Raw genomic sequence first — 27,195 nt, 5'->3', positions numbered from 1 at the left:
GATAGTTTATGAAAGAAGAAGATTTCAACTATTAACTTAATTAAAAAAAATGACAAAAAATAATTCTAAATATTGCAAAATTATTTTCCAAGAACATGTGAATTAAGAAAGGGGGGGGGGCTCACTTCGTCCCTGATAATTGTCCTAGGACAATTGTTTTTCTTTCTAAATGTGTATAAAAATTCAGTCTTTCTAAATATGAAAAAGTAATTTTTCTACGGTTAACAGGTAAAAAGTTAGTCTAATTGATTTAAGTAAGCAAAAAATCGACATATTTTTGCAAAATAATTTTACACTGTTTAAATTTTTTTTCGACTTTTTTTTTTATTAACTTAATAGTATAAATGTTCTTCTTTCATAAAATGTACGAGATATTACTGTAACCTCATAATTTTCTGACTTAAAGTGTTGCAAAAAAATGAATCTGGTATATAGGGGAGTGCATATAGATTTTCACTTCGGAAAAAATCAAACCAGATAGAACTTTTTGTAATTTTATGAAGAAATGTTTAATATACAACATATCAAAAAGTTCTACTCGAGAAGTGGGTGCTTCATTTTTTATTAAACAAATGAACTACGAAGTTTGATGTTTTTTTTTAAATAGCTCCGAAAATATAAATTTTAGAACAAAACTGACTTTACCATTGAAAAATTCAGAAAATTTTACAAAAAAACCTTATATAAAGAATTTTCTAAAATTAAATATGTATCTTCTATAATTTTTTATTTATAACGCTAAAGTCACCCTTCTCACAAACATTGGCGCACTGTAAACTAGCGTACGGCGAAGTGCACGGTTGAGTTGTTTTAATGTAATTCTTTAACTAATGGATCAAATGAAATTTTACAAATTGAACCTAAATGAAGAATAATTAAGATATCTTATGGTTATAATAAAAATAAATAAAATGTATGGGCATAAGTACGGTGGGGGCGGAAAGTGAGCCTTACATGAATTTTGTTTAAAATTGATTTAAAAATGTGTAACTAATAGAATTTCTCTTATAAAACCCTCAATTTTGCATAACTTACCCTTCAAGCATCGTACTAAATGATGTTTTATTAAAAAAAAATCTCAATAATTTGATTCAAATGATATGACTTCTTAAAAAATGTAATTTTTGAGATCTTTGTAGTTTTATAGAATTATAGAATATGTAATCTTTAAAATGCACTGTATTATTTTACTTTAGAAATGAAATAGACTATTTCATTTTGAGAAAATTAAGAAAGATAACAAAAATGTAATACAAAAACCGAAAATTACCAGTTAAAAAAATGTTTATATAAAGTGATCAAAACTTTTTTGTGTGAAACTTACCTAAAATACATTTAATAATAAACTTCAACAATAATAAATGCTCAGCAAAAATTTTTTTTAGCTCTTATACAGTATGTCTGCGTAACTTGGAACCTATTGATAACTTTTTTATTATAAGTTTTACGAAAAAAAGTTATTCTTTATAAAATACTCTGCATCGTATATAATCTCAGATGCAGTCATCAAATATCAAATTTAATGAATTTTATACGAGGTATGTCAAAAAATATGAATTTCAGTCAAGAGTAAAGTATTGTTCACAATCTCGAAAATTGTTATTAAGAAAAGTTGTTTGGAATTAAAAAAAATGTTTTAGTGTTCAATTACATCATTCTAATTAAAATATTGTGAATAATAAAGGCACTTAACTCTTAAGAAAAATTCATATTTTTTACATACCTCGTATAAAATTAAAAAAGTTTAATATCTGATCATTGTATCTTAGATTTTAGATTAGGGAGAGCATTTTATGAAGAATAACTTTTTTTCATAAAAGTGACAATAAAATAGTTATCATAATTGTAATAAAATGATGACGAGTATCCGTAATTTAACAAAAATTGAAAATTTTTTTTTGATTAGAATAATGTAATTGTATATTTAAACATAGTTTTTAATTTCAAACACCTTTTCATAATAGCATGTTTTGATATTCTGAAATATAAAGGTACTTTACTCCATAACGAAATTTTTGACTATCCAGAGCATTTTATGAAGAATAAGTTTTTTTCGTAAAATTGATAATAAAAAAGTTTTCCATGTGGTTCCTAGCTACGGAGACATACTGTATAAGAGCTTCTGTATAAGAATTTTCAAATTGCAATGCCATATTCGGATTCAGTATAATCAAAAATAAAATAGAAACATATTTGATCAAAGTAAAATAATGAATTTAACGATATTTTTAAAATTAGTAATACAAAACAATTGTTATTGTTTAAACAATTAGCGGCCAAATCCGCGCGTAAAACTTTTTACTTTAACATGTATATAAACTAACAAAAAAAGTTTTAGAAAAATATAAGCTTGTTTGAATTTTTCCGGATCAATGCAAGTTTTCGTTCTAATTGCACTCCAATAATAAACAAATTAAATAACTTTTAAACTATTTGACCAATTGCTTTGAAATTTAAAATATAATTTAAGCACAAAAGGTCTCAGCATTCCGTTTAACAAGAAGGTTGTAACTTAATTTTTACATAAGTTATGAACGTTTATAAAATCTCAAAATTTATGATTTATTTTGTAATTTTCTAAGCAACCAATAAAGATAGACATATTCAGCGACCGCCATGTTGAAGTTTTTTATACGATTTATGAGCTTATTACTCTCAAATTTGTTTAAAAGGCTTAATATTTTGGTAATAGGCGAAAAAAGCGAAAATTTACCGTTTTTTTATTTCCATTTGTTTATAACAAATCGGCTGTATGTCATCAAAATCGGCTGCAGGAAACATAGTATAATAGGTTATTAATATAGATGTCCATACTACTCAAAAAATTTGGTTTCGGCCTGGAGGGGGATGTGTCACGAGAAAAATCTTATTTCTCTGGAGTAAATACCTATATTTATTATTTCTTTCATTTTTACTCACACACAATTTTACAACAATTTTTATTATTGGTAAGTATATATTTTTTGTTGCAGACGTTGTTCAAGCATATATGGGTCACATTCAAAACAACGCGGAGGTAGCTGTGAGAGATATGTTGAAACAGGTTGCTAAAGAAGCTAAATCAAGAATTGGTAAATCCCAATTAGAGGCAGAAGACTTTATGGATGACGGTTCTAAAATTAAACTTACAGTTTCGTTAGACGAAGAAAAGGGATCGGCTTACTGCGATTTTACGTGAGTAATTGCTTTTATGACGTTTTTTTGAATATATTTTTAGTTTATAGGGTTAGTTTATTTACATTTAAAAATGTAATAGAACACTTAAAATATTGGCAAAATACAGTATTGCTCAAAATATACAGTACTGAAACTGAAACACAGATGTATTTTTGTGCGCGCTGTCATATTCAAATTAACTAGTATAGACCTGTCGAGTAATCTTTAGATAATTACTTATTAAGGCCTAATTGTTAAAAATGGTGTTAAATACAGAGGAGAAAGTGTTTCTCGTGGAGCATTATTTTCGCTCGTACGGAATCGGCCTACGTAATAGTGCAAGTGCAAGTCTGCAATACGTATGTGATCAATTCACACAACCCAACGGTTTAATAAACGTTCTAATGTTGTAATTTTCAACAACCTTCAAAATTACAGGATTACTTGGACAACGTTTATTAAACTGTTGTGTGAATTGATCACACACGTATAGCAGACTTGCACTATTACGTCGGCCGATTCCGTATGAGCGAAAATAATGCTCCACGAGAAACACTTTCTCCTCTGTATCTAACACCATTTTTAACAATTAGGCCTTAATAAGTAATTATTTAAAGATTACTCGATAGGTCTATACTAGTTAATTTGAATATGACAGCGCTCACAGAGATACATCTGTGTTTCAGTTTCAGTACTGTTTATTTTGGGCAATACTGTATTTACAATTTATGCCGAAAATGGAAGTGGTATTTATATGGGCAAAACAACATGACAATATAATAGGTAATGAGAAAGGAATATTGGAGTAACAATTCAGGTTTTATCGATCAATAAATAAGGTTTATGTATTATTTATATTATCTCTAACTTTCGCCAGTCAAAATGCTAATTTTTTGAAACTTTGAAAAAAATATTTTCTTTATTTTCAAAATAACTTAAAGTATTATTGATACGAAAAATCTCTACGAGTAAATGTAGGTATTTCTTTTCTAAATATTTTAGAGTTTTTTGTTTTTGTGTAAGGCCAAAATTTAATATTCAAATATCTATGTTAGTGTAGGAAACAAAGGTTGAACCTTGCAAAATGGACACAAGTTTGGTTTTATTTTTTTTCTGGTATATCAAGGGGTGCTTATTATAAGACTAACTTTTTCTGAAAAAATTTCGCCCCGGAACCTCCCTTTTCACCCCTTTAAAGGGGGTAATTTTTGGTTTTTGCGGAACGTAGCCCTTCCTGTAACTTTTACAAAAAATTTCTTTTATAGAAATATGAAGAGGACTATATTTTCTACGATTTATTTCCAACACCATCTCTCTATCATCCACCGTTTAGCGGGGGTGGCGCCCTAAAGTTGACAAGTTTTTAAAAAAGATGTTTTTAAAAAATATATATTTTTCCCTAACTGTAACGGAAATTAAGAAGAAATCCTGCGGCAATTATTCACAAATAATTGACTGATTTTTTGGTATAGGTTTTACTTAAGGGTAATTGCCCTTTTTTTAATTATAGGGTGTTACATTTTAAAAAACCTCTTTTTATACCGTCTGAACCGTTTATGCTAGAGTAAAAAGACTTTCAGCGATTACCAATGTACTCGTGCTATTTACAAATTTGTATAATACACCCCCATTTTTTCCCCGGAACCACCCAAAAAAAAGAAGAATTAATAAATAAATTGATTTTCTTGGAATCCTTCACACACAATGCCTTTTATTAATATGCTTCATACATCATTTTGTGGACGTTATTATTACCCATGCATGGACATCAAAAGCAATTTCCTAGTGCAACCCCTGAAGCAAAAAAAAATAAATAAAATGGGGGGTTGAAAATTCTTTTTTGTTTTTTGCTTTTTGATCCATATGGGCATATGCTTCATCAATAGTGCTTTTCAAAAATATATATGGTTATTGCAACATCTCTGCGAAAACCACCCGTATCCTTGAAAATATACTGCAGAAACTACCCCTATCCCTTGGCGAGCATGTTTTTACGATTTTCTCATTACCTATGTATTCTTTTTAAACAAAACATATACAAGGTTAAAGACCACTATTTACTCTAAAAATTATGTCCTATTCATTTTTTCGTATAAGCAACCGTTACGGCACAGTGGCGCCGTAAACCTCATATATGCTTTGGCGGGCTCCAGTTTTTGTTTTTTTTTCGTCATCTGTTCGTTTTATTGATAAAGTACTTATGCAATAAAACAACACAGTGTAACCTACAAATTATGACTTATGCACATTTTACATTCTTTGCTCCCCAAAGCCACAGTGGTGGCCCAAAATAAATTTTTGCATATTTTCGCCACCTACATGCATTTTATTGCATTAATGCTACCTTAACAGCACAATATTTACCCTTAGGTGGTCGCTACGCAGTGGCGGATCCAGAGAGGGGTGATGGGGGTGATCACCTCCCCCCCTCTCAAACCAAGTGATATTATATTCAAAGATTATAAAAATATTCATTTATTTTTATAGAAATTTAACCAATTGGCACCCCCCTCTTAACGATGCTGGATCCGCCACTGTCGCTAAAGCATAAAAAGTCATTCTTATAAAAATAATATTAATATAAGTATTTCTATAAAAATAAATGAATATTTTTGTAATCTTCAAATATAATATCACTTGGTTTGAGAGGGGTGGGGGTGATCGCCCCCATCACCCCTCCCTGGATCCGCCACTGCTTAGCGACCACTTAGGGGTGAATATTGTGCTATTAAGGTATCATTAACGCAATAAAATTCGTCTAGGTGGCGAAAATATGAAAAAATTTATTTTGGGCCACCACTGTAGCTTTGGGGAGCAAAGAATGTAAAATGTGCATAGGTCATGATTTGTAGGTTACACTGTGTTGTTTTATTTTACATAAGTACTTTATCAATAAAACAAACAGATGACGAAAAAATAAACAAAAACTGGAGCCCGTCAAAGCATATATGAGGTTTACGGCGCCACTGTGCCGTAACGGTTGCTTAAACGAAAAAAATGAATAGGACCTAATTTTTAGAGTAAATAGTGGTCTTTAACCTTGTATAAGTTTTGTTAAAAAAAAAATGAATAGGTAATGAGAAAATCGTAAAAACATGCTCGCCAAGGGATAGGGGTAGTTTCTGCAGTATATTTTCAAGGATAGGGGTGGTTTGCGCAGGGATGTTGCAATAACCATATATATTTTTGAAAAGCACTATTGATGAAGCATATGCCCATATGGATCAAAAAGCAAAAAACAAAAAAAAATTTTCAACCCCCCATTTTATTTATTGTTTTTGGCTACAGGGGTTGCACTAGGAAATCGCTTTTAGTGTCCATGCATGGGTAATAATAACTTGCACAAAATGATATATGAAGCATATTAATGAAGGGCATTGTGTGTGAAGGATTCCAAGAAAATCACTTTATTTATTAATTCTTCTTTTTTTTTTTGGGTGGTTTCGGGGAAAAAATGGGGGTGCATTATACAAATTTGTAAATAACACCAGTACATGGGTAATCGCTAAAAGTCTTTTTACTCTAGCATAAACGGTTCAGATGGTATAAAAAGGGGTTTTTTAAAATGTAACACCCTGTAATTAAAAAAAGGGCAATTACCCTTAAGTGAAACCTATACCAAAAAATCAATCATCTATTTGTGAATAATCTCCGCAGCATTTCTTTTTAATTTCCGTTACAGTTAGGGAAAAATATATATTTTTTAAAAACATCTTTTTTAAAAACTTGTCAACTTTGGGGCGCCACCCTTGCTAAACGGTGGATGATAGAGAGATGGTGTCGGAAATAAGTCGTAGAAAATATGGTCCTCTTCATATTTCTATAAAAAAAATTTTTTGTAAAAGGTACAGGAAGGGCTACGTTCTGCAAAAACCATAAATTACCCCCTTTAAAGGGGTGAAAAGAGGGGTTCCGGGGCGAAATTTTTTCAGAAAAAGTTAGTCTTATAATAAGCACCCCTTGATATGCCAGAAAAAAAATAAAACCGGACTTGTGTCCATTTTGCAAGGTTCAACCTCTGTTTCCTACACTATGTAAGATTTTTACGTAAAATCAGTGACTTTTTCACAGATAGACTGTATAAACAGTATTTGATTATACTTATTAAAGACAAAGTTGTTTATCTTAAAATAAGTTTATGAGTAAAGATTGTAAAATTATATTTATTTTTCAAGTTATTAACTTCTGGTTACTGCAACTTCTACTACGCGTAAAAAAGTAGGATATGAAATATCTCTAATAATTCGAGATAATTCTAATATAATAATGCGAGAGTTTATCTATGTGTTTATACTAATTAAATACTATCCATCATAGTACTTCAAAATTGTTCAAATATGTTTTGGCTAATAGCCAAATAGATAGTTCCATTCACTCAGACACATCCATGATTAATTCGCAATTAACAATACAACTTCGTTTTTGCATCTAACTCAAACACGCTGATTTTAATTAATTCGATTAATTAGTTGATACACACGGTGGAACATTTTACAAGAGCGATACAGAAAGCCATATTGGACACAAGTCCACGCTAAGTATCTACTAGCACACCTCAAGAACTGCCTTAGATAATTAAACAAAAAATAGCCGATAAACAGAAAACAAATAAAATCTGGCAAAGAACGTCTGCTCCTGCAAAAAAATCCAATTTAAATCAAGCTACTCTAAGAGCTGAGAGCGGATTTTGTGCGTGATAAGTAATATGGAAAAACTATACGGGGATATGTTGAATTGGTTGTGTACTTGAGTCTCCCCAACGGCCGGAAACCAGAGTGGGGGACGCGGGTAGTTATAAGGGGTCAAAATCGCGGTTTTTATTATTTTTTTTGTGACGCTCATGATCGAGAGAGTGCACCAAAATTTGGGAATAAGTAGGTCATGACGTAACTAAGTAAAATCTCTAGGGACGGAACGCTGCGTGGCCGACAAAGGGGTGGGGGTAGGGGTGAATATAAAACATATAAAGGGTTTTTTGCGACGTTTGTGATTAAGATAGTGCACCAAAATTTGGGAATAAGTAGACCATGACATAATTAAAAATAAAATCCCCAGAGGCGGAAACCAGAGTGGGGGACGAGGGTAGTTATAAGGGGTAAATGTCGCGGTTTTTATTATTTTTTTGTGACGCTCATGATGGAGATTGTGCACCAAAATTTTGGAGTAAGTAGGTCATGACGTAACTAAGTAAAATCTCCAGGGGCGGAAAGCTGCTTGGGGTACAAAGGGGTGGTAGGCAGGGGTGAGTATAAAAATATAAGTGGTTTTTTTGTCGTTCATGATCGAGATAGTGCACCAAAATTTGGGAATAAGTGGATCATGACATTACTAAGTAAAATCTCCAGGGGCGGGACAAACTGCGACTTTGACCCCTTAAAACTACCCTCATCCCCAACTCTGGTTTCCACCCCTGGAGATTTTGCTTATCTAAGTCAGAAGTTTAGATTTACTTACTCCCAAATTTTGGTTCACTATCTCGATCAAGAACGTCACAAGAAATCCCTTAAAATTTTTATATTCACCTCCGCCCCCACACCTTTGTCGGCCACGCAGTGTTCCGCCCCTGGAGATTTTACAAAGTAAATGAGTATTTCGAAAAACATTGACATTTTTTCTATCCAAAACTAACACTTTCGATAGCGAAAAAGTCGAAAACTATTAATTTTATCAAAAAAATGTATAGAACATTTTTTGCTTACAATGGATGTTTCTATCAACTTTTGCGGTCAAAATATAATAAAAAATTTCCACTATCCTTGGACTATCCACTACTTATACTCAAATTTTCAAGCAAATCGATCCATTCTGTAAAAATTGCGAGGTGAAAAGCTTCGGTTCTTGGCCTAATATGTTTTGGCTAATAGCCAAATAGATAGTTGCATTCACTCAGACACATCCATGATTGATTCGCAATTAACAATACAACTTCGTTTTTGCATCCAACTCAAACACGCTGATTTTAATTAATTCGATTAATTAGTTGATACACACGGTGGAACATTTTACAAGAGCGATACAGAAAGCCATATTGGACACAACTCCCAGCTAAGTATCTATTAGCACACCTCAAGAACTGCTTTAGATAATTAAACAAAAAATAGCCGAGAAACAGAAAACAAAGAAAATCTGGCAAAGAACGCGTGCTCCTGCAAACAAATCTAATTTAAATCAAGCTACCCTAGATAACTCAAAATGATCTTAATTTATTGGAAACCATATCTTTCAAGCAATGTGGACCTGATTTCTAAACACTCATAATACCTCACTGTCTACCGCACTCTAATTCGTTCTACACTAGATTGTGGTGAAGTTGCTTACAATTCAACCAAAGTAACAATACATAAATTACTATACCCTGTACAACTGTACATAATACAGCAATAGAAATAACATTGGGAGCTCATCATACCCGATTGAAAGTTTGGACATCTTGGATATTAAAGCACCATAATACGTCTGTGTAGATTTTGGCGTTCGATCCGACCATCACTTGTGACATCGTTGCCGTATCCTCTATTTTTTCATATTATCACGTTACAATTTTTGTGATATTATACACGAGCGTCAAACCCTCAAAAAAGCGCTTAGTTTTCGAGATACTGACCACAGAGGGATGAATGGCTAATTTTATTCATACTTTATATTTTGGAGGGTGCTGAAAACGAAAATGAAGTTTATTTTGAATTTTACGTGGGAGAACATTGTCAAAATCGCAATTTTAACCCAAAAATAACAAAAAAAGAAATCACGTTTTTTTGCGTTTACCTCGCTACAACTCTGTTCCATTTTAATATTTTTTCTCAAATGTTTACACTATATAGCTGTAACATTTCTGAAGACAAAGGTATCTGCCTCAAGTTTTTATTCTTATCATGATAAAGGTTATGAATTTTTCAAAGAAAAAGGTGCGGATTTGTGCATTGCAAAGTTTAATCGCAAAAGTTGTGTGACGAAGTTCAAAATTTAGCTTCTCAATCACGTTTATTTTAAAGTAAAGAGTGCAAAGAAGTTTTCTGGTAAGTTTTAGTTCAAAATGTTTTATAGAAAAAAAAATAGTGCAACTTTTAATGTCAACATTAGAAATCCCCAATATAACGCTTATTTTTTGAGGGACAGACAATCTAGGTCTAATTTCTCACATTTATTACTATCCTTGGATTATAAGCTTTCATTTGACATCTCATTTGTCATTTTACCTAGTATAATGACGGAGAAGTAAACGTTATTATTCTATTATTCTTGTAGGTACATTTAACATTGATTGAAATTATGAAAGAAATATATAGAAAACAACATGGCAACACTGTGACCCACAAACATAAAAATTCAGCCACCTTCAGCTGTGCGTTGCATAGGGTGCTTTAATAGCCAAGATGTCCGAAAGTTTATACTGTGAATCAGGTGAACCTTCCCTTCAACTATGAAGAAACTACCTCAGCCTTGTGTATGCAGCTAAATTGTCGGCCAATACACATATACCGACATTTAAAACACGTTTGACGACAGATTCACATCGACATTTAACACTTCACAAAATAAGTTCTCCGTTTTATATCCGGATCCAAAGATTATAAAATAGTTTAGACATACATTTTCCTGAGACATATAATGCATCTAACCTTAAACATCAACCTCCTTGGAGAATAGAATAATTTATACGCTATACGAATTATTGTATCCGCGATACGATATACATATTCTTCTTCTTCAGGTGCCATCTCCGCTACGGAGGTTGGCAATCATCATAGCTATTTTAATTTTTGAGGCAGTAGCTCTAAATAGTTGTTTTGAGCTGCATCCAAACCATTCTCTCAGGTTCTTCAGCCATGAAATTCGTCTTCTGCCGATGCTTCTTCTGCCATCTATCTTTCCCTGCATTATGAGTCGCAGGATGCCATACTTCTCGCCCCGCATCACATGTCCGAGGTACTGTAGTTTTCTTTCTTTAATTGTCAGTTCAACTTCCTTCTCTTTACCTATTCTTCTCAGTACTTCATTGTTCGTAACTCTATCTACCCAGGAAACCCTCATAATTCTTCTATACGTCCACATTTCAAAGGCGTTAAGTCGTCTCATTGTCTCTACATTTAACGTCCATGATTCCAGTCCATAGTATAGTACACTATATACGTAGCATTTTGTTAGGCGTACTTTAAGAGCTAATGTTAAATCTTTACTACATAGGACCTTTTTCATTTTCATAAAATTAGAACGTGCTTTCTCGATTCTGACTTTGATTTCTGCAGTGTAGTCATTATTTTCGGTTATAAGTGTCCCTAGGTAAGTGTACTTTTTTACTCTTTCGATCTGCTGGCCCTCTACTATCAAGATTTCGTTAGTATTATGGTTGTTTTTACTAATTTTCATAAACTTTGTCTTTTTGATATTGAGAGAGAGTCCGTACTCCCTACTACACCTTACTATTTTACTCATGAGTATTTGCAGGTCTTGTAAATTATCGGCTATTATTACTGTATCATCTGCATATCTGATGTTGTTAACTAAGACTCCATTTACTCTTATGCCGACTGTTTCATCTTCCAGAGTTTCTCGCATTACCTCTTCAGAATAAGCGTTAAATAATAGAGGTGATAGTATGCAGCCTTGCCTGACTCCTCTTTTTATTTCCATTTCTTCAGATGTTTCTGTTTCAATTCTTACTATTGCTCGCTGATTGTAATAGAGATGTGTTATTAGTCTTAAATCTCTTTCATCTAGGTTTTTAGTTTTTAGAATTTCCATGAGTCGGTCATGTTTTATTTTATCAAACGCTTTATTGTAGTCTATAAAACAGACGTAAAGAGAACGGTTAACATCCAAACATCTCTGTGTCAGCACGTTGAAGGAGAATAATGCCTCTCTGGTGCCCATTCCATTGCGGAACCCATATTGAGTGTCACTAATATCCAGCTCCAGTTTAGAGTGTACTCTGGCGTGGATAATTTTCAGCAGAATTTTCAAGGTATGTGACATTAAGCTTATGGTTCGGTAGTCACTGCATTCTTTGGCATTCACTTTTTTTGGCAAACACACAAATGCTGATGTCAACATTTCTCTAGGGATGATTCCCGTAGTATAGATAGCGTTGAACAGTTCTACTATTATGTCCAGGTTTTTCTCGTTGACCAACTTTATCAGCTCGCTAGGTAATTCATCTGGACCAGCAGATTTATTGGTTTTCATAGAGTTTATTGCCTGACTAACCTCTGATTTGGATATCTCTGGGCCTACATCTCCGGTTTGGCTATCTACGGATGTACTAGCTTCTCTCTGGTCATGAAATAGTTCCTCGATGTACTCTTTCCATCGTCGTAGTTTTCGTTCTGTCTCTATTATAGTATTTCCGTTTTTGTCGAGCAATATATTTGAGGTTCTTCTATTTCCTATTCCGGCTAGTTCTTTGACTTTTTTATGTAGGTTGAAGTTGTCATATATGTTTTGAAGTTCTTCTATTTCTTTACATTTTTCAGAGAAGTAGGTTTCTTTAGCCTCCCTAATTTTTCTTCTTATTTGGTTTTGAAGCTGTTTATAGCGAGTCTTATTAATTGTTTTGTTTTTTCTTCTTTCATTCATCAACTCTAGAATTTCCTCCGTCATCCATTCTTCTTTCTTACATTTGGTTGTTGTAAGTACTTTCTTACTTGGATCTAATATAGAGGTTTTGAAGAATTGCCACTGTTGTTCTACGTTGCAATTATTTCTTGGGTTTCTATCTAGATTTGTGTTGATTTCATGTTTCAAATTTTCTTTTGTTTCTTCTGACTTAAGTTTCTGTATGTTAAGTTTATTGTTGTTGCGGCTTTTTTGCGTCTTTTTTAGTTGAAGTTGAAACCTAGCAATAAGAAGACTGTGATCAGAAGATACGTCCGCTCCTGGATATGCCTTTACTGCCTGAATTGAGTTTCGATATCTGTGCTTTATTAGGATGTAGTCAATTTGATTTCTGACGATTTTGTTGTCTTTGTCAGCTGGCGATTTCCATGTATAAAGGCGTCGCTTAGGTAATTTAAAGAATGTATTTGCGACTACAACATTATGTTCCTGGCAAAATTCTATTAGGCGATCCCCTCTGTCATTTCGTTCGCCAAGTCCATATGGCCCTACATTAGGGTAGCATTTTCCTTCGCCAATTTTTGCATTGAAATCACCCATGATCACTGTTATGTCTCTAGATGCTGTGAGCTGTAATGTTTTTTGAAGTTCGCTATAAAAGTTCTCTATTTCTTCTTCATTTTTGTCAGCAGTTGGCGCATAAATCTGAATTAGGTTCATTTTTCCATGAGCTGTCAATAATTGCAACATTATAATTCTTTCGGACACCGGAACGAAGCCTGTTACTGATCTCGTTACTTTTTCACTGAGGATCATAGCAACTCCATATCTGTGTTGGGTGTCGCTGCTTCCAGAGTAATAGATTCGCCCATTGTCTGTATTGAGTTCGCCAGAACTGACCCATCTTGTATCGCTTATTCCTAATATATCGATATCTAGTCGCATCATCTCTTGCTGTATATTCCTCAGTTTTCCAGGTTCATACATACTTCTTACATTCCATGTAGCGATTTTGTAGGTGTATTTGTATATATTTAGGGAACAGGGATTTCGCTGACTAACGGCCTGGGAAGCCCTGTCGTTGCTGTTGTTTCTTCCCCTGCCGAATCTTGGCATCCGAGAACCATGATTAGTAGGTCGTTGATTGTCATTTCTGTAAGCCATGACGATTTCTAGGGATACTCCATGAGTCTTTAATGCAGTGGTTTCCCGTTGCCTTCTGCATTCTTATACCGTTGACCATTCTGTAGGGTTCATCCGCCTTCGAGACCGATTTCTCAGTCTCAGGACAAAAGAGTGCCCTGCCACTTACCAACTCATCCGCCCGAAGCCGTTGGTCAGTAAGTGGGGGATTGCTTATACCGGCAATCATTCGGTGAAGAGCAGGTAGGTTGTAGAAAGAAATATAGTGACCCGTCTGCCCTCGGAAACCTAATAGCCATTCGGGGTCGGAAGAAGAAGAGGTAGCCAAGAGAGGCCGATAGGAAAGATTAAAGACATTTCACACAAGACTAGTTGAAAAAGAGTAAAATGTGAAGGCCCTTATGATCCGCCAGGTGCGTTTCATAAGCGTATGAGTATTAATACACTTTTTGTTCCCGCTCATACTTCGGGGTGTTGGACTACAGGCTGTATGGCTCGTCCAGCATGCCATAGCACGGAGGGTAGGGTGCATGCCATTTTACAATGTAAACACCCCAACTCCATGGCCTGACATACATATTATGCACTTTAATTCTGCCGCAGAGATCCATTCAATATTTTTAGTAGCGGGTGGGAGGAGGGGGGAGTGGACTGATTATATCAAATTCCTCCCTGTGTAAGAAGTTCAAAATTTTTAATCTACGGGATATGAAAGATCATAAATAGCTCAAGGAGTTTAATTTCTGCAAGGAGGGGAGCAGCTCAAGAGGTTTTTTTTTTGTAGCAGTTAAGTTTCCAAACACAAGTTTACATAAGTAAAAGGAATGTGTAACTAAACAGATTTCCTAAATGTTTTTTTTTTGTTGTATTAGGCTGCTTTAAAAGCAGCCTAATACAACATTTTTATTGTGCAATATAGTATGACACTAATAATCTCTCAATACTAAATACTATCTTAAAATAAGTTTATTAACAAAACGTGCAAAATTATATTTGTTTTTCAACCTATTAATTTTAAAGGTTACTGTCACTTCTACAATGCTTAAAAAAGTAGGATATGAAATACCTGTAATAATCCGAGCGTTCATGTATGCGTTTATACCCATTAAATACCATCCTACCATCCATAATATTTCAAAAATGTTTTGGCTAATGGCCAAATGGATAGTTGCATTCACTTATACACATCGATAATTAATTCGCCATTAACAATACAACTCCGTTTTTGCATCTAACTCAAACACGCTGATTTTAATTTATTCGATTAATTAGTTGATACACCAAAGTTAACAAAAATGGACAATATACACGAGCATTTAGCGCTTCGTTTAATCGATTATTATGTGTAATAATAGATGCTAATACTCATTATTGTTAAATAATTATTTTGGAAATAAACAGATGCGGAATATGTACATATAATCCAGGAATACACCATGTTGTGTATTATACACTCAGCGGCAATAATATTTTTTCAATCCAATTTTTTTTATTATCCCCTAGAGAGATTTGCAATCTGCCTCGAAGGCAATACGCGTTTTTCTGACAATGAAGCTGATGACATGTAGAGTATCTTTCTAATGAATAATTTCTTATAAAGTTATCTAAGCCTAAGTAAACCATTGTTTGTGTGAATTTGTGTGTTTTCAGATCTAAACTCTAAGCTAAATTGGCAGTCGGTCTGTAGGAAGAAAATTCTGTTTTCTTCCCGGGCTTGGGTGCCATAACGATCTGGGCAATAGGGTGGAACGAAAAATTCGAAGTCATTATTTTTTATGGGGCTAGTGCGAAAAAGTTGTGTTTTGATGTATAATAAAACTGTAAGAAATCTTTTTTGTATGAGACCCTATCTTCAGGTTCCATATTAAATTTAAATTTTTGGAAATAATAAAAAAAAATAAAATTTTCAAAATTTATTTTTTTATCAGTTCTTTGAATCTAAATAATTGTTTTATGATACAATATACATTTTATGATTGGTAGTCTGATTTTGTGTTAAAAAACGGCATAATATTTCTAGACTGCAACCTTGAACGAATAAAGCCACCCCTTAATTCTGGTCTACAAACAGCAGCTGAGGCTTCAGTTATTAACTTAACAGTTCTTTCCACGGATTTTCTATGACAAGGGCAGTTTAAGATCTCTATGTTGTTGTAATTCCCAGAATCAATCATATCCCTTACATCATCATTGGTAATATGTTTTAGCAAATGAGGAGCCGTAACTTTGAATCCAGAAATAGAAATTAAGTCATTATAATTTGCAGCACTAAAATTTAATGTTGGTATTTTGAATCTCCGGATCTTATTTTCTTTCTGACTTTCTCTAGATTTCGGCACTCTGCGTAGTCCTAGCTCCCGTATATGTTTTCGATCATCTTTCATCATACCGAGTAATACATTTTCGGGATGGGCAAAATAAGCATTCCTTTGGATAACGGCGTCGACAAATTTTCTTTGGTCAACTGGTAGAAATCGTGAATAATGGATCATTCGCTATAAATGTTTTGAACCATCAGAATAGCTAGGATACAGTTTTATATACAACCAAACTGGTGCATACACTTTTTGGATGAAACTTACTAACATAATTAATGTGGGCCTGGGACATTCAGTTCCAACATACAATCGAAGCAACCGATTAGCAACTGTCATCCACCTTACGTGTGATATTTTCCCGGGTTTTTTTAGGCTAAAATCATTAGGACATTTTTCCGCAGCAACTGCTTTACTGATTTGGTACAAGTACTTCTGATCGGTACTAAGGTCTGTTGTTTCTAATAATATTGCTAGGTTGTTTTCTATTGCGACAAAATCGACAACAGCCTTCTCTTCACAGCGTTCCAGAAGTTTCCCTATTGGCCCTGAAAAACCAAGTGGTCCACTGGTGCGTCCATCTAACTGTTGAAATAAGTGACGTAAATGTAGCTCATTGCAATGAAATAAGCATACTAGTCATTGAAGTGAAGTGCCGCAGTATTTGTGACGTAGATGGTTGGACTGTAACTGTTGACAAAGGAGAAATGAATTCTTCTTAATGATCATCTGCATCAGAAGAATTTGAGTCAGACAAGCTGCTACTTATGGAAAGATTAGAGGAATCAAAGGTACATGCTTTAAGAACAATTTCGTCAGTACATATTTTGAGAACTTGCCTTCATGATTCTTTCCACTTTCTTCCTTACTGCTGCAGATGCTGGAATATTCACTGGTCCAATTGCCATTTTTCGACAGGATCGTTTATTTTGAAGAAAAATTCGCTCATTTTGTGGTACCTACTTTCTTGATTTTATCACAAGTACACACACACAGTTCCAGTCATGTTGCACTTGCAAGCCGCGATATTCAATAACATTTTACACTCCTTTCGAAACTGGCAAATCTTTTCTATTTATGAATCAGATGCTTGCTGAGTTTTTGTGTACCTGTCGCTTAAGATTTTGATACTCTCTATAAATATTTTTAATCATAACTTAAATGCACTTATGCGATAATGTTGGAATAGAAGCTTCTATTCATATCTGTTCTACTTTCGTTGCAACGGCATTCAAGACGTCGGCGATAGATGGATTTTTATTATTATTATTTGTCAACTTAAGTTCATTACGAATAAAGAGAAACCACTTTAGAATGTCATACTTAGTTGGTAAAACACGATCATTGAAACTTGATCAGAGCCATATTGATTTTTTCGACAAAAATAATTGTTTTTTCATTTTTCAAATCCAATATGGAACTTCAAGATATTTTTTATTTCAAAATGCTCTCGCACCAATTGTTTTCATCACCTGACACAACTTTTAAACGATAGCCACAAGAATTTTTCTTTTCTTTTATTTTTTGACCTTTTTCGTTCCACCCTACTGGGCAACTTTTCAGATGCTAGGGAAATAATTTACTTGTAGTATAAAGTTGAATGTAAGAAATAAGTCTGTAGCACTTTTCAGATAGTTTTTGTAGAATTTTTACAGATACCCAATCGAAACCAGGAGCTGTCGTTATACAGTTTTTTATATTAATTTAGATTTTCCATAACTATTTGTTTAACTTCTCTAACAGTGAACTTGTTTTGAGGCAGATCCATTTGGAAGGCTACATTTCGATATTCGGTAATTTCGTGTTTCTCTTCAGCAGATAATTCTCAAGGAAAGGGTGTGAAGACTTTTTTTAGATATTTGCCAAACGCTTCAGACTTTTCTTTGCCATTTGTGGCCCAGATATTATCATTTTTTTAGTGGATTAGGCAAGCAAGACCTTTTTAATTTTCGTGTTGCTTTCCTCAGTGAATATTCTATGGTCTCTGTAGGCGTAAGGCTTTCCCGGTAATATTGGATCCCCTGATTTCGTTCTGCTATGATTAGATCTTTTAATTTTGGTGGATTTATTCAATCATGGACTGAAGGAGAAATTTTATTTTTTCCTTGACGGGTTTCATAATGGGGGGGTAGCAAGGCAGGCAGGCCAGTTATAATCCTGTATAGTCTTTGTCAGTCAATTTTTCAGCCTCCATTTCTATGTGAAGTTCATTTTTTAATGATTCATTTAAAGTGAGTAAATTATCTAATTTTCCCTGAATTCTCCCCAATCGGTTTTATTTTTACGTAGGGATGGCTGTTTTGGCTGATATAATATTTATGAATTTATCGATATTATCTCTGGAGAATAATCGGATGATAACTCATAGCAGGATTTCGCAATGCGCTTATTATTGTCAACATCTTTTGTGATGCAAAAGTCAATAGTTGTCTGTGTGTTGCTTCTCCAATAGATATTTGTTGTAGATAATTTGCTTTCATTCCAGAGATCAATGCTCTCCCTTTTGTAGTTGTAAATCTTGAACCCAATGCTGGATGTTTGCCATTATAGTCGCCATCAACAGGAATATGTTTTTGAGTGTATCCAAAAACCCTTCGAAATGTTACTTATTATGTTTTGGAGGTCAATAATCGGCAGATATCGTTAGCGTTCTATTTTTCCCCAATTGTCATGTTTATTGCCTGTAGCAGCCATAGGAGAATTGTTATCTTTTATAGTGATTTATACTGTCTCCTATAATTATTGCAGTACCTCCATATGCTTTGTCATCTGGGTGTTTAGCAGGGTTTTTTCGTTTTAATAATGTTTTTTTAAACATCTGTTCTAAACATGTTTTAAACATGTGTATATGTTTAAAACAGTTTTTGTTTAAAACAGTTTAAAACACGTTTAAAACACTTAAATTAAACAAGCGTTTTTTTTTCATTTTCTTTATTAAAATAATAAATAAATATGAAAAAAATTCTCCAATACATTATACAAACTTTTTTAATATTATTTATTTATTAATAACCGGAACTTAACAAAATCGGAAAACTTAAAACAGTTTGCATACAAGAGTTAATAAATTTCTCAAAACTGTTCCAGTCTCATAGTAATCTTGTAATCTAAAAACTAATCTCATATCTGATCAGTCACGTCATCACTGATGCAATTAAGCTCTTTAAAAATTGAAAGCAACTTAACAGCTTAGACATTGACTAGCTGATTACGTAGTTTGGAATGGTAAACTGTATGTTGAGGAGAAGAGTATTTCTATGTTGGCTGACAATGTATTAAGGCGGGTTCTCATTCGTCAACCTCATTGATCAATAGCGTTGATTCTATGCAACTGAACATATATTTCAAATTCACACTATTTCAAGGATATTGAATTCGGTCTACAAATACTAACTTTAATAATGGCTCTAAAGAAGAAAATTGTGCATGCTGGCATTCGCATTGGGTGTGAGTATTTAGAAAACGTACTTAAAAATAAGAAAACAAGAACATATCTGACTCTCTTTTGCATCGGAAACACCTCTTAAACGTTTTGGTTTAGGGTGGTTTATGTTTATACGGATCATCTGTTCCTGTACCACTTTTATTTGCTTTTAATATTTTATTCAGTTCATCTTTGTAGGTTGTCCGGATATTTTTAATTTTATTTTTAATATCGTTTAGAGTCATGATTTCTATTTCCATTCCAAAATGATTAGCTTCATAGCTTTTTTCCCGCTTTATTATATTTTTATATTATTCACACCTAATTATGCTCCACTCCTCTCTCTGGTATAATTCTAGAAACTTGCAGATATGGTTGTCTCTCCATTTAAAATTTGACGTTGTTCACGAAATTATAATATGTCTATGGTTTTCACAAAGAATTTAACCTCATCTCATATGCTTACTATTTAACTCCACAAAATACAAGTCAACGCAACTGAACGCTAGTTCTCACTGTCAAGCATTGCTCTATTTGATAGAATTATTTCCATTGATCTATCAAAAGTAGGAAGGCTTTTCACTTTTATTGAAATACCATATGATAGAACAATATCGCTGAATCGACGTTCATATAAATCTATTTTTCTTCTATACCATAGAATCAAGGATATTGATCAATGAGATTGACTAATGAGAACCCGCCTTTAGCTGTGTGGAGCTGTTGAACAAGTTCCAATGCTGTAGTATATATACTTTTCATAGAACGCCACCATATCTATGGTATTACATTTTTAATTAAATCAGAAAAACACTAAACACCACAAAATAACTTACAGTAGGCGTTATTGCAATAGCCAACTTGCAATGCGAATTAGGCAATCCAAACCACGTGATTTTTAATGACAGGACGTATGGCAGGCAATTCAGCGTTGCCAGAGTTGTTAAAATTGTACCAATTTGATACAATTAACAACCAAACTTTTGATACTAAAGTCTCCTAAAGTAAAAACCTAAAATTTTGTGACATAAGAAATTTGCTTCAAATAATATTAAACGACGTTTTTTTAAGTTTTTGTACAAAATGTGTTGGTTTAGTACTTTGTGTCACTATTCCAGTCATTCCGGTGCATTTACAAAAATTTCTCTGGCAACACTGCACACAAGCGATTTTATTGGATACTTTATTTAAATTAAAATTTCAAATTTAAGATACAATGTGGTATTACTAAGTACCTAAAATAATAAAATATATATTACCCCGATGATTTTACCTAAAATCTATTTTAGGGATGCTCAATATTATTTTTTATTAAACTTATAAAACATAAAATTTGTTAACCTAGCTTTCTTCAATCTTCCAAATTACTTAGTTAAAACTTTTTAACTACTTATTAAAGTTTATTGACGTAAGCAATATTTGTTACTATGTCACAGAAGTATTTAGCAATACTTACATGGACATAAAATACGAAAATTACTTTAAAATACTAAAATAACACTATACTATCATATGCCTTCAATGTATTGCATGCCAATCGCCAGACATATTGGAATAGTTTGACAGATCGTTGGATTCCCTAATTGATAAATAGTAAATGTCTGGGGTTCCCCCAGGCAATAGCTCCTAATTGCAATTGGTCTTCTTATTATTATTAAAATCAAAGTCATTAATATTGTGTTTAAGAAAATATGATTTAAACAATGTTTTTTTAAGTTTTATTAGTTTTATTTGTTTAACCTTCGGATGACCAAGCGGGGGAAATTGTGACCCAGCGTAAGTTTTTCTTTAATAAATTCAAAAGTATTTTAAATTTTTAACTCCTTATTTTTTTATTTGACTTTAATATCATTCTAGATATCCTCATATTTTGAAATAAAAAAAATTCCCTATATTTTACGAATAAAAATATAATTGAAGTTGATGTTTAGTAAAATAGCGTCTATTATGTGTAATTACAAGTAGTTTTACGCTAATGACGTCGACTTTGCAAAGTAACAAGACACTTACTCAACATACACACTACACATGACACTAATACTCATGTTGTGACTGGTTGAATGACATAAAGTCCATGCCAAAAAAAAATTGAGAATTAAAAAAAAAAAACTTTATTTCTTTGTTACCATTTTTGACATTTTTGACCTGGGGTCATTTTCCCCCCCTTGGTCATCCGTGTAACAAAAAAAGGTTGGCCATCGGAAGGTTAAAACAAAAAATTGAAAAACAAAATAAAACATGTTTAAAACAAAAAAAAAACGTTTAAAACGAAAAAAAAGCATGTGTTTTGTATAAAAAAAACCTGTTTTTTTTCAACCCTGGTGTTTAGTATGGTACAGTATTTGAGCTCTTGAGTATGTTGTTCCAGGTTGTTGGCATTCCAAATTGTTGTTTTAAGTTTTTGATATTCCGCGCCATTACGAGGCATATCTTCGAGTTTAGTCATATTTATTTCTATCGGATTATTAGCCTGATTTTAATTTACGATATACCAAATTTAACAAAAATGGCCAATATACATAAGCATTTAGCACTGCGTTTATTTGGTTATAATGTGTATTAACACATGCTAATACTCATTATTGATCAATAATTATTTTGGAAATAAACAGATGCAGAATATGTACATATAATGCACGAATAAACCATGTCCATTGTACACTCTGAGGCAAAAATAATTTTTAAATCAAAAGAGAAAATCGTTGAACATGAATCTATAATTTAATCTGTCAAAGTTTTTTCGCTTTTAAAATGTCTTTTGATGTTAGAGTGGCATTAGGTCAAATTGAACCTTTTACGTATGATACTGCAATTAACGGATATCAGGAAAACATTTTAAAATGTTTTCCACATTTTCCAGCTTGAAGAAAATATGCAACTAAGTAATAGCCCAGTAAATGACCGTTTTGGAGTGGATTTTCAGCGTCACGACTTATTTGCTTGAAAATTTGGTAGATTCTACTTACCTTCCATTTCAAAGTTGGACTTCTGCCTTTGGTTGATTTTACTTGGGGGGTGACAGTCACCCCTTCTGTGGGGTGAAAAAATATACGTTTAAAATAAGTCCGGAAGTGCCTAAAATTGCTAATAATAAGCACTTTTTCTACTGTAGAGTTTTTTCACCAATTAAATATATTTCGAGTTATTTGCGAGTGGAAAATTTATTTTTCAACAAAAAAAAAAGACTTTCAGGCTGTTTGTCGCAAATAACTCAAAAAGTAAGTAGTTTATCGGAAAAAGTATTCTTTGCAAAAATGTAGCTTAAAAAAATCAAACGAAAGTAATGTATTCATGAAATCTATAGACCAAGTAAAATCAAAGTTCTAGCTCATAAAAAAATATGTTCCTATTCGTCAAATTCTGAATCCAATTTTTCAAAACTAATTAAAACTTTTTTAAAGTCTTTAAAAAAGCTTTATTTTTATTTTTTATAAAATTTCTAGCATCAAAACCAAACGACTTACGCTCAAAATAAACTTGGGCCTTAAAAATTTTGAGATACTAAAAATCTCAAACAGTAAAAAATATAGGTTTTACTGTTGTAAATATTTTGGTTTTATTTTGTTTTTTTTTTGTAGGAGAATCATTAAAGTATGGCTGTTCAAAGTTTGCATACACTCGTATGTAGTTACTCGTATAAGTCACATTAGTGACTTGTTCAAGCCAAAATAAGCACTTTGAACCGGTTAAACTTACAACTAATAAAAAAAGATATAAGTGTAGTAAATTGACAAGCGGTAACGACTAAATAGAGAGAGATTTTTACAATTCTTTTAAAAAAAGGAGCCAACTTTATTTTGAGCGTAACTCGCTTAGTTTTAAAAATAAAAAACAAAGTACATACAAAAAACTCGAAGAAGTACCACAAAGTTTTTTTATTAAAAAGATCAATAAAACTGGACGCGTTTCGGCTCAACAAGAGTCATCATCAGCATATATGTACAGGAACACGAACATCAAGAACTGACCTACAATATAATATTATAAAGAATTAAACATCACTTCAACGTGACAACGTCCACTTCAGTTACGAAACTTACCAGAACAGGAAGGAGGAAGAATCAACTAGTTTAAAAGACAAACATTACTGCAAAAACATTCTTTGGTTTTGCTCTTAAGCGATTTTTACATTATATTATAAATAAAAAGTAATTGTGTACGGACATCTTCATGTGGAGAAACCATCTTGCGAACAGATCAGTGTTCGCAAGATGGTTCCAATTTAAAAAAGGAACATGTTAACTTGGGAAAGGATCACTACAGGACCATTTTTGGTCACAATGACAGAAGACCCTGTCTTCTAAGTGCGACACCTAATACAGCCAAGGTGGTAAATCTACCTGATGAAATGGAAAGTCAAAAAATAAAAGATGTTGCGTAAGCCAAGTTAGTGATTCTTTTTGGTTGTATTTGGCTACACCGTACTGAAGATTATCAACTGGTCTAAAATACGTACTTTGAATTATATCTCTACTTCTTTTTCAGAGGTACAAGAATGGAAGTGGCATGGCGCTTTCCTGCCATGGACGTGGATAATAATTTCAGTGAATTCTTAGATAAGCTTATCTGTATCTTCAATAAAGCATTTCCTTTAATTGCAATTAAGCCAAAACATCGCAAACCCTGGACTACTAAAGGTATCCGAATATCTTCCAAGAATATGCGTTCTCTTCTCTATATCAAGAAATTTACTACCAACGTCTCTATCACTGAATATATCACCAAGTACAGGGAAACCTATCTTAAACTTATAAAATCAGCTAAAAAAGTCTACTACCAGAACCGTCTGGGTAGCTCCAAAAGTGTTGCAAAAGAAATTTGGTCCATAATAAACTATCTTCGAAATAAAACCCACACTGCTCAAACATTTTCCCTTCCAGACCCTGAAAATCTAAATGAATACTTTGTTAATGTGAGTAAAAATATTACATCAATTATTTTGCCACAACAAGATCCAATTTTCTATCTCCCTAATTCAAGAAAGGTCTCGAATTCATTCTTTATAAAACCAGTCGATAAATCTGAACTGATCCAAACAATCAATAGTATCAATAGCAAATCTTCCTGTAGTACTGATGGTCTATCGATAAAATTTTTTTCTAATCTTCCAGAAAATATGTTAGAAGTCCTCATCTCACTAATTAGTGATTCTTTTGAGAAAGGTAAATTTCCAGAGTGCCTGAAAACAGCCATCATTATTCCTCTTCATAAGGGTGGTGAAATATCTAATACCTGCAATTATAGACCTATTGCACTACTACCGGTACTCTCCAAAATTATTGAGAGACTCATAAAAGCCCGACTTATGTCCTTTCTAGTTAAAAACAACATTTTATCACAAAATCAGTTCGGCTTTTTAAATAATAAATGCACCACTGATGCCATGTTTTCTGTACTACATGAGGTTTATCAAGCACTGAACAATAATCTTCACATTGCCACCGTTTTTTGTGACTACGTCAAAGATTTTGATTGTGTAAATCACAACATTTTGATAAAAAAACTAAATTTCTACGGAATTCGAGGCATTTCTTTAGATTGGTTCCAATCTTACTTGGATGATAGAAAAGAACTGGTCAGAGCAAATTATACAGACTCTAGTCTCAAAAACATTGTATGTGGGGTACCTCAAGGTTCAGTATTGGGTCTTCTACTTTTCGTTATCTTTATTAATGACATCACTAATTTAAAAATCGATGGAAAAATCTTTCTTTTTGCTGATGATACCAGTATCACTTGGAGCAACTCAAATATTGCAACTCTTCATGCTACTATAACTTCTGATCTACTTACAATAAAAACCTGGTCTGACCCAAATTTACTCTCGTTTAACGTAGATAAAACAGTAGCATTGTCTTATAAAGGAGCTCTTCAACCCTTACCTCTTAATAACAGCCAGATCAGTACCGTTGATTCTGTAAAATTTCTTGGTATTTTTTAGACATCAACCTTAAATGGTCCCTCCATATCGATTTGTTACGGAAGAAACTCTCTTCAGCTTGCTATGCTATATGATCTGTTTCGAATGAACTCAATTTAGCATCTTCCAAAATAACATATTTTTCTTTGTTCGAGTCATATCTTCGTTATGGTCTTCCTTTTTGGGGTTCTGGTACAGCTGCTCAATTCGATGTTATTTTCTAATTATGAAAAAGAGCAATATGATACCTGTTTGGCCTCAGAACACATTGTAGAAGTTATTTCAAAGATCACGGAATTTTAACCCTTCCATCTTTGTATATTTTAGAAACTGTTTGCTTAATTCGTAAACATCTACATGTCTTTCCACCAAGACCTAATCATGACTACTTCATGAGAAATTCTACGTTTGACATCTATTTGCCGACCCCTTCCTCAGAGTTAGTAAAGAAATCGATATTATTTTCCGCAAAAAAATGTACAATCTACAACTAAAATCTGCACCATCTTTCCACAAATTCCGTAAACTGACAAAAGCCTACCTGTCTGAAAGACTATATTATTCAGTAGAAGATTTTGTTAGTCAATAACTAAGAAATTACAGTACCCTTTGCACAAGTAGTATTTTTATTATTTTTTTTATCTATATTTGGGTGTAATATGCAGCAGCTTAACTTTTTAACTTTTAAACCTTTTTTATTAATTATTAGGTGCACTATGCATTTGCAATTTATTTAAATTTTTGCAATTGATTATTTCTGTTTTAACTTCATTATTATTATTATTATTTAAATATATTGACGATTTATGTAATTTTAGTAAATTGGATTGTTGTATTAATTTCCGAAAATAAAAATTAATTGGAAGTTTTATGCACTGTTTTATATTGTATACCCAACATCTTATATTTTTTAAACAAAAAATTGCCATTACTGCTTGATAATGCAAATTAGCATAATTCATTTAATAATTAGAAGGCTACAAAAGAAAATAGTGTAACATCGAAACGAATAACAAACAATACGAGTGAACTTGAACAAAATTGTCTAATATCAAATATTACAAAAATTTTGTAAAAGGAACAAATTTTGAATAAAAGCTCGAAGAATACGTTTATATTCTTCACGATGTATGTTTTGAAGTTCTGCAAGACCTTCTGGCTAGCCTGGTTGACTTATATCCCTACGATGAAGTTCATTCCAAATATATTCGATGATATTCAGATCAGGGCTGCAGGCTGGCCATTCTAAAGTATCAATTCCTACTTCCGCAAATAATTCTTTACGATTTTTGCAGTATGCGACCGTCCATTATCATGCATAAAGACGAAATTGTCCCCAATAAATGGACCAAATGCAACTACTGCTTCTGCTAAAACATCCTCAATATACCGGTGAGCATTCAGGGGGCCATTGGTGAAAAGAAATTTAATTCGAGCTTTAAATGAGATTCCATTCCAAACCATGACATCATCACCGCCAAACTTTCTTCTCTGGGACATACAAGCTTGGGCATATCTTTTATTTCTCCGTCTCCAAACTCTCTCTCGGCCATCGCCAGACTTCAAACAGAACCGCGATTCATTAGTAAAGAGAATTCGGTTCCAATCCTGTATATCCCAGTGTTGATGTTGTCGAACAAAAATTAATCGATTCCTACAGTGTCTGGAATGTACAGTCTTGTAAT

The 27,195-nt window shown here is 33.0% G+C and overlaps 1 protein-coding gene across 2 annotated transcripts in view; it reads left to right on the top strand.

The window, feature by feature from the left end:
• The window catches only part of LOC126884042 (5-oxoprolinase), a 657,750-nt gene that overhangs the window by 162,124 nt on the left and 468,431 nt on the right, over positions 1-27,195 (top strand). For both annotated transcript variants that reach the window (XM_050649831.1, XM_050649830.1), the window contains exon 13: positions 2,973-3,174. In XM_050649831.1, the coding sequence (XP_050505788.1) occupies positions 2,973-3,174 (202 nt within the window). The remainder of the gene's footprint in view (positions 1-2,972; positions 3,175-27,195) is intronic.

The sequence above is a fragment of the Diabrotica virgifera genome, chromosome 4 (genome assembly GCF_917563875.1).
Source record: "Diabrotica virgifera virgifera chromosome 4, PGI_DIABVI_V3a".
NCBI classification, from domain to species: Eukaryota; Metazoa; Arthropoda; class Insecta; order Coleoptera; family Chrysomelidae; genus Diabrotica; species Diabrotica virgifera.
The sequence above is the reverse complement of the archived record's forward strand: the minus strand, read 5'-3'. Positions and strand labels throughout refer to the sequence as shown.